This window comes from Bufo bufo, chromosome 2 (assembly GCF_905171765.1).
Source record: "Bufo bufo chromosome 2, aBufBuf1.1, whole genome shotgun sequence".
NCBI classification, from domain to species: Eukaryota; Metazoa; Chordata; class Amphibia; order Anura; family Bufonidae; genus Bufo; species Bufo bufo.
In genome coordinates this window covers 741267499-741276626 of record NC_053390.1, presented here as the reverse complement: position 1 = coordinate 741276626, position 9128 = coordinate 741267499, and the positions used below count along the sequence as shown (strand labels likewise).

The window sequence follows — 9128 nt, the reverse complement described above, 5'->3', positions numbered from 1 at the left end:
GTGATGTCATAATCACATTTTCCACCAATCCAATTGCTTGTTTCAGAGCCTCATTTGCATATTCTGATGATGTCATAAAGACATTGTCTCTTAACCGGCGCCTGATGCTATAACCTGTGCAGTGCTGTTGTCTTCTCAGTGGGACATAGTTCTGCTCTCTTGCGTCCTTAGTGATTATTTGCTACAGGAAGCGATTTTACTAAAGATGTCTGGTTCTATCCAGACCATGTGGCTTCTACTGCTCGTAACATCTGTCTTCATCGGACAGTCTCTCTGTTGCATACCATGCGACTCCAGAGGGAAAATGGCTATGGAAGAATTCAACACCTTTATCAAAAGCCAAGTCGATGACATTGACTCAATAGAAGCCTATGTCAACATCAAGCGGTTTGCCAAAGTCACCGAGAAAAAAGTCCTGAACTACCTTGAGGATGAAGTCGGCATACTGGGTACTTATATTATTACTATTATCTCCATTTCATATAATCTATAGATAGATAGATAGATAATTATTGTACCATTATTTTCCTTCCAGATAAATATGCTATATCTGAAATTGCGTCTGAATATAAAAAATCTGTGGACGTCATCCAGGATATAGATTTTAAGGGTAAGTACAATATTTTATACGTAGGTGGAAATTCTACTTCTCTTATTAATAGGAATTAGTGTGTTGGGGGCTCAGACTGATAGATGAGGGGATCGGACTCTCATTCTTCTCCTCTTTATATATCTTAGAGATCCAGCTTCTTCACATCATTGGACTCCATTTCCAGCGACTCAAAGAAAAGCTCAAGGTTATCGTCCAGGACTCAAACCAACGTAAGTGGAATCTTCTTCTGTCTACCATTGTACTTATCTTCTACGTGTCTGGTAGGTTGTCAGAGAGGATGTTTTCAACTTGTTTTCCTTTCCCTACAGCCTAGTGACAGGAGGGAGCGATTGTAATAAAATGTTCTATACTGGGAATTGCTATGCGTGCAGTTTTCTTTTGTATTATTGCAGGGTTATAGATAGAGCCCTCATATACAGGGGATTTCTGTTCTCTATTGTTCTCTATTAGTAATTCTGCTTTTCTTCATTTCTCACTTTTAGGGAGGTGTCCAAATAAACAAGGTGAGTTCTTCTAGATATAACACCTGCTATAATATGACATATAAATGTATTACACACATAGGCCTCATATAGTAATAGTAATGTAGACCCAAACTAGAGATCCCCACAGCCACCAATCAGATCACTGCTGTTATCTCCTACCCTGTACTGGACATATGAAAGCCAGCACCTGATTGGCTGCCAGGAATGTTTGCACTAGGAGCTGCTGCGTTCTATAGAGGCCCGGACCGTTCTGGGGCGGCTCAGAGATTTCTGTCAATGGAAATCTAGAAAACAAAGTGACGAACATAGAGGCACTGACATCATGTAATAAGGAGACCCAGAGATTAGAGGTTTCTGAGTCTGACAATGAGGACGGTCAGTAATGTCTTCTTTCTTCTCCATTCCTCAGGTGCAGACAGCTGTGGTAAGTACATTTTATACCAGATTCAGCTTCTTGTCATTATTATTATTATCATCTATAAGATTGGACGGTTATAACACAAGTGCATTTCCCCAGGATTAATGGTGCAAACCTACATCAACTGTCAGACCTGCGCCGAGGAGAAGGTTGTCTGCGCCGGGGGCCCTCCAAAAAATCAAGGTACAGTATTAGATTTCTATCATGGGCCAGAGGAACTAGAATTACACTATATAATGCATGTCAATGGACCTTTCCCACTAGTGTGTGTAAACTATGTGTAAACTGTGGGTACTGTGCCTATTATACAGAGGTGAGCAGCACTACATAGGCACTTTACACAGCACTCGCTGACTATTATATGATGTCTCCTCTTTTCACAGACTACTTGGAGAGATGCAGCTGCCTGTGCACCTCCAACAGATGTTTCGGTAAAGTAGATGTTTCTATTCTTATATCTACATTCATATAGAACATTAGTATATAATATATAGGACTCCAAATCCTCACCATGCACTAAATATACCAGTCACTGGTATACACCAGACTTCCCAAAGCAGGAGGATATTTACATTAATATGATTCAGTCCATAAGCAGGCTAGAAGGGTGATTTGTGGCAGCCTGTACAGTATCCTGTCCATGTGCAGGTGACAGAGGGGTGATAGATACCAGCACATGATTATCATATTTATTCTAATATTATAAGTGTCTTTAATGCTCGGCTCACATTTCATTTCTTTCTTCTTTTCTCAGATCTGAAAACTGGACGGTCCTGCTCTCCATGTAAAGATCACAAGTCTCACCTGGCAGAGACTGTAAACTGTGGAGGTGAGGAGATAGCAGAATATAACCAGTTACTATCAGTCTCCTCTATGATGGCCGTATTTCCTATTAGGTCTTATAGAAGGAGACGTGTTATTGAGACAACCCCTAAATGTAGGACAGAATATCTACACAATTACTTCTATAATATCTTCTTTCATTTTCCTGTTTTTCTAGAGATAAATATAAAAATCCCAGAATATGAAGAACTAATTCTGGACTGTACTTTTGAATGGTACGCGAGGCTGGAGGACACCTATAACAACGTGTTCACCCTGGTAAGTACAATGCAGGGTAAAATTGGGAGATTGTTCAGTTTGAGTTATACGATTATAATGTTAAGGCAGCGCTTCCCAAACGTATTCCTTTCATTACTCAAAAACCACTTAGCAGAAAGTCCTTTCACCCAATATCATCACCAGGCTGCTCAATATGGTCTAAAATCAGACTTTCTGTCATGTCAGCAAATTATCATCAGCAATTTTCAAAATTTTTGTCTTAATGATATGACTATGATAAATTACAAATATTATATTATAAATAGTTGTGATATCTGAGGCTCTAATAATTCTCCATATTTTTTCTATAGCCTCGTGAACACAATCCCAAAATCACCCGGGAGCCCTATCTAGTGATCAAGGGCGTACAGATGGGGGACTCCGGACGGTACACGTGTACCACCATCCTGGACTCTGAGGTGCCAGTGAGTAAGATCAACTATAACGTGGCAGGTAACGACATATTATTACTGGCACTATGCTGAGTGGTATTTCTTAGATACGCGGGATTCATATCTACTTGTGGGTGATAATTAGTCAGAAATGATCTAGTTCTGAAAATCTGAATTGTCACCTATAATGTGGGGCTATTTTACATTAGTATTTGTAAGGAAAAAACTATAATGCAAAGATTTGAGCCATTTCCATATTTTGGAGCCACTCTTGGTTTTGACAGTGCTTCTGAGCCTCCATGATGCAGACGATTCTGATATTCTGACATATACATATGCAAGAAAAAGTATGTGAACCCTTTGGAATGATATGGATTTCTGCACAAATTGATCATAAAATGTGATCTGATCTTCATCTAATTCACAACAATAGACAATCACAGTCTGCTTAAACTAATAACACACAATTTTTTTTTAATGTTACCATGTTTTTATTGAACACACCATGTAAACATTCCCAGTGCAGGTGGAAAAAGTATGTGAACCCCTAGACTAATGACATCTCCAAGAGCTAATTGGAGTGAGGTGTCAGCCAACTGGAGTCCAATCAATGAGATGAGATTGGAGGTGTTGGTTACAGCTGCCCTGCCCTATAAAAAACAAACACCAGTTCTGGGTTTGCTTTTCACAAGAAGCATTGTCTGATGTGAATGATGCCTCGCACAAAAGAGCTCTCAGAAGACCTACGATTAAGAATTGTTGACTTACATAAAGCTGGAAAGGGTTATAAAAGTATCTCCAAAAGCCTTAATGTTCATCAGTCCACGGTAAGACAAATTGTCTATAAATGAAGAAAGTTCAGCGCTGCTGCTACTCTCCCTAGGAGTGGCCGTCCTGTAAAAATGACTGCAAGTGCACAGCGCAGACTGCTCAATGAGGTGAAGAAGAATCCTAGAGTGTCAGCTAAAGACTTACAAAAGTCTCTGGCATATGTTAACATCCCTGTTAGCGAATCTACGATACGTAAAATACTAAACAAGAATGGATTTCATGGGAGGATACCACAGAGGAAGCCACTGCTGTCCAAGAAAAACATTGCTGCACGTTTACAATTTGCACAAGAGCACCTGGATGTTCCACAGCAGTACTGGCAAAATATTCTGTGGACAGATAAAACCAAAGTTGAGTTGTTTGGAAGAAACACACAACACTATGTGTGGAGAAAAAGAGGCACAGCACACCAACATCAAAACCTCATCCCAACTGTGAAGTATGGTGGTGGGGGCATCATGGTTTGGGGCTGCTTTGCTGCGTCAAGGCCTGGATGGATTGCTATCATCAAAGGAAAAATGAATTCCCAAGTTTATCAAGACATTTTGCAGGAGAACTTAAGGCCACCTGTCTTCCAGCTGAAGCTCAACAGAAGATGGGTGTTGCAACAGGACAACGACCCAAAGCATAGAAGTAAATCAGCAACAGAATGGCTTAAACAGAAGAAAATACGCCTTCTGGAGTGGCCCAGTCAGAGTCCTGACCTCAACCCGATTGAGATGCTGTGGCATGACCTTAAGAAAGCGATTCACACCAGACATCCCAAGAATATTGCTGGACTGAAACAGTTCTGTAAAGAGCAATGGTCAAGAATTACTCCTGACCGTTGTGCACGTCTGATCTGCAACTACAGGAAACGTTTGGTTGAAGTTATTGCTGCCAAAGGAGGCTCAACCAGTTATTAAATCCAAGGGTTCACATACTTTTTCCACCTGCACTGTGAATGTTTACATGGTGTGTTCAATAAAAACATGGTAACATTAAATTCTTTGTGTGTTATTAGTTTAAGCAGACTGTGATTGTCTATTGTTGTGACTTAGATGAAGATCAGATCACATTTTATGATCAATTTGTGCAGAAATCCATATCATTCCAAAGGGTTCACATACTTTTTCTTGCAACTGTATTTCATGTTCTTTCATGTATAATATACACTACTATACACTACTACTATGTCATTATCGTTCTCTTCATGGAATTTAATATTAATGTAATTGTTTTCTTCATTTAGTTATCAGCGAATCGGAACAGGCGACAAAAAAATACCATCCTCGCCCTACACTTCCTGATGTGCTTGACATCACAGCGCCTGAGCCGCCACTTCTAGAGGAGCTACAGAACAACAATGCTTCCCTCATAGCAATATCAGTGGCCGGCTCCGTCACCATCATGCTGATCGCTGGCATATGGTAGGTAGCATCTATAAGATACTCTGTGGAACAGGCGTATTATTTTAGATAAATATTACACATTACACAGTGTAAACTTAGTCCAGGCAGTCACTAGATGCTCCAGATTTATCACAATACTGAACGCCTAATGATAAATTTGGCGCTTATTACAAGGCCAGACATGTTATAATGTCAGTGGACTGATAAGCAGCTAATGTAAGAAAAAACATTGGAGGATCTGTGCACACATTTCACTCAGAGCTGACATATAAGGCTACTTTCACACTGGCGTTTCAGGGTCCGCCTGTGAGATCCGTTTAAAGGCTCTCACAAGCGGCCCCAAACGGATCAGTTTAGCCCCAATGCATTTTGAATGGATGCGGATCCATTCAGAATGCATCAGTTTGGCTCCGTTCCGCCTCCATTCCGTTCTGGAGGTAGACACCAAAACGCAGCTTGCAGCGTTTTGGTGTCCGCCTGGCGGTGCGGAGCCGAGCGGATCTGTCCTGACTTACAATGTAAGTCAATAGGTACGGATCCGTTTACATTGACACAATATTGGTGCAATTGTAAACGGATCCGTCCTACATTGACTTTCAATGTAAAGTCAGGAGTCCCTATTAATATACCATCGGATCTGAGTTTTCTCCAATCCGATGGTATATTTTAACTTGAAGCGTCCCCATCACCATGGGAATGCCTCTATGTTAGAATAGACCATCGGATTTGAGTTAGATCGTGAAAACTCAGATCCGACAGTATATTCTAACACAGAGGCATTCCCATAGTGATAGGGACGCTTCAAGTTAGAATATACTAAGAACTGTGTACATAACTACCCCCTGCTGGCAGATCCCGATCTCTTACACTGGGCTGTGATCCACACAATTAACCCCTCAGGTGCCACACCTGAGGGGTTATTTGTGTGGATCTCAGCCCCCTGATCGGGTGCTGCCAGGCAGCAGGGGCCAGACCCCCCTCCCTCCCCAGTATTAAAAGCATTGGTGGCCAGTGCGGCCCCTCCCTCCCTCCCCAGTAAAAAAAAGCATTGGTGCCCAGTGCGGCCCCCCCCCCTTCGCCCTCCCCAGTATTAAAAGCATTAAAAGCATTGGTGGCCAGTGCAGCCCCCCCTCCCCAGTATTAAAAGCATTGGTGGCAGTGGCCACAGGCTAACAACCCCCCTCCCCCCCCATCATTGGTGGCAGCGGAGCGGCATTTCCGATCGGAGTCCCAGTTGAATCGCTGGGGCTCCGATCGGTTACCATGGCAGCCAGGACGCTACTGCAGTCGTGGCTGCCATGGTTACTTAGCTTATACTTACATGCGCTGTCTGTGGCCGGCCGGCGCTCCTCCTACTGGTAAGTGACAGGTCTGTGCGGGCACTGGCCACCAATGCTTTTAATACTGGGGAGGGAGGGAGGGGGGGGCCGCACTGGCCACCAATGCTTTTAATACTGGGGAAGGAGGGGGGTCTGGCCCCTGCTGCCTGGCAGCACCCGATCGGCACCTGAGGGGTTAATTGTGCAGCTCACAGCCCCCCTGTAAGACATCGGGTGCTGCCAGGCAGCAGGGGGCAGTTATGTACACAGTTCTTAGTATATTCTAACTTGAAGCGTCCCCATCACCATGGGAACGCCTCTGTGTCAGAATATACTGTCGGATCTGAGTTTTCACTCAGATCTGAAAAAGCTGTTATGCAGACGGATCCGCACTGAACGGATACCATCGTTTGCATTTATAGGTGCGGATCCGTCTGTGCAGATACCAGACGGATCCGCACCTAGCGCAGGTGTGAAAGTAGCCTAAGTAGCAAATATCAAATAACTGATAGATTTTCTTTTTTCAGCATCTGCATGTTCTGGAGGAAAATGAAATCTAGAGAGCCTCTGGAAAAAGAGCCAGTGTGAAGGCGAACCGTCAAGCACCATCCTGACTGCCACCCGCCAGGAAAAAAAAAAACCTGAAAATTTTAACCCTTCCCCCCAAAAAAAAAAAAAAAAAAAAATTCCCTTCCCCCATTTCTCCCTTCCTTTTCTCTCCCTAATCCCCCTCCATAAAAAAATAAAAAATAAAAAATGTTTCCCAAAAAAAAAAAAATTATCTTCCCTTCCCACCCCTTTTTCCCTAAAAAATTAAAATAAAAATATACAAAAAATCTTGACTGCAGCATTTCATTTCCCATTCCTTACCTGCCTATATATCATATAAGAACTACAGAGACTATATCGGAGAATGACCAGGAGGATGGAGTCTCTTCTTGTTATTCTTGTCACCAGCGCCAGTTTCAAGATCTATAGTCATATAACTTATGGTTTGACTGAGCGGAAACATGTCTTTATTAGAAAACCTCTCTAAGGGATCATGGACATGAACGTATTTTTTTGTCCGTTTCGGCTCAGTATTTTTTTTTCTGTGGCCCTTATTCAGAACCATTCATTTCAATAGCCCGCAAAGAAAAGAAGAAATGACTGTGCATTCAGCATATGAATGTCCGCAAGTCCATTCCACAAGGACAGGCATTGTTACAATGGATTCACAAAAATACGGATGTAAGACGGATGTCACACAGGGTGTCATCCGTTTTTTTTGCTCAACCGTGTTTTGAAGATCACAAAATACATATGCTCATGTGCATGAGCCCTAAATTTAGATGACTAACTTCAAGGTCCTGGGCTCCAATGTAAAATACTTAACAGGGCCTTGAACTATCATGTGTGGTGTACAGCACTGGTCTACTCATATGGGACATGTGGACCTTTTGGACCCTCTCAGATTAAAGGGCCTAGGGTGTGACATTTGCTGGAGGAAAAAGGTGGGGCTCCCCCCCCCACCTTCTGTCTAACTATTCCAGAGGAATCCAGAGGGGAAAAAAGCAGACTGGTTTGAGATCTGCATTTATACAAGCAGCCAAACAACGCGAGTTTGTGAGAGTTCGTGTGTTTGATTTTTAAGTATGTGTTTGTATTAAGTGTGTGCCTTTAGATGACGTGACTTGAGATTCAGGGACAATAGAAGGGGACTACAGTAAGGCCTCATGCACACAACCGTTTTTTTTTAAGGTCCGCAAAAACGGGGTCCGTAGGTCCGTGATCCGTGACCGTTTTTTCGTCCGTGGGTCTTCCTTGATTTTTGGAGGATCCACGGACATGAAAAGTGAAAAAAAAAACTAAGTCAAGTTTGCATTGAAAATGATAGGAAAAACGGACACGGATCACGGACACGGATCACGGACGCGGATGACAATCTTGTGTGCATCCGTGATTTTTCACGGACCCATTGACTTGAATGGGTCCGCGAACCGTTGACCGTGAAAAAAATAGGACAGGTCATATTTTTTTCACGGCCAGGAAACACGGGTCACGGATGCGGCTGCCAAACGGTGCATTTTCCGATTTTTCCACGGACTCATTGAAAGTCAATGGAGCCGCGAAAAAAAACGGAAAACGGAACCACGGACGCGGATGCACACAACGGTTGTGTGCATGAGGCCTTAGTCAGTTTCTTATCACTGCACTGCATTGTATTTTTCTCTTTCTTGCGTAATCCTCATTTAGTATGTGTTCCATTATTGACAGTGCAGTCCAGTGCACATCTTGTCTAATGTATGCAGTCCTGGAAGAGCAGTTTGAGGGTGCATATATTTGTTCAAAATGTGAGAGAATTGCCCGTTTGGAATCGCACATCGAGTATCTAAACGGACGAGTTTCAACACTCAGAGGCGTTGACAATTTGGAAAAGAGTTTGCTGCTCACTGAGCAAGCACTCTATGGGGTAGATGTGGGGGAGGGTGGTAGAGAGGAGGCTGAGGAAAGTGAGGTAGCTAGCTGGGTAACAGTTAGAAAGCGGGGTAGAGGGAAGAGTGCCAGGGAGGCTAGCCCTGATCTGACACACCCCAAC

The 9128-nt window shown here is 42.9% G+C and overlaps 1 protein-coding gene across 1 annotated transcript; it reads left to right on the top strand.

Annotated features, from left to right (window-relative positions):
• Positions 1 to 304: 304 nt before the first annotated feature.
• On the top strand, positions 305 to 7138 carry LOC120991041 (izumo sperm-egg fusion protein 1-like). Its single transcript, XM_040419933.1, has 12 exons — positions 305 to 449; positions 536 to 610; positions 739 to 822; positions 1096 to 1116; positions 1508 to 1522; positions 1616 to 1699; positions 1900 to 1947; positions 2271 to 2345; positions 2517 to 2617; positions 2929 to 3070; positions 5072 to 5249; positions 7078 to 7138. The coding sequence occupies exons 1-12, from the start codon at positions 305 to 307 to the stop codon at positions 7136 to 7138; spliced, it is 1029 nt and encodes a 342-aa protein (XP_040275867.1).
• The last annotated feature ends 1990 nt before the right edge of the window (positions 7139 to 9128 follow it).

Coding starts and splice junctions, on each gene's coding strand:
- LOC120991041 (XM_040419933.1), top strand. CDS start 305: ATGGCTATGGAAGAATTCAACACCTTTATCAAAAGCCAAGTCGATGAC. Junction 450..535: donor GGATGAAGTCGGCATACTGG/GTACTTATATTA, acceptor TTTTCCTTCCAG/ATAAATATGCTATATCTGAA. Junction 2,346..2,516: donor AGAGACTGTAAACTGTGGAG/GTGAGGAGATAG, acceptor CTGTTTTTCTAG/AGATAAATATAAAAATCCCA.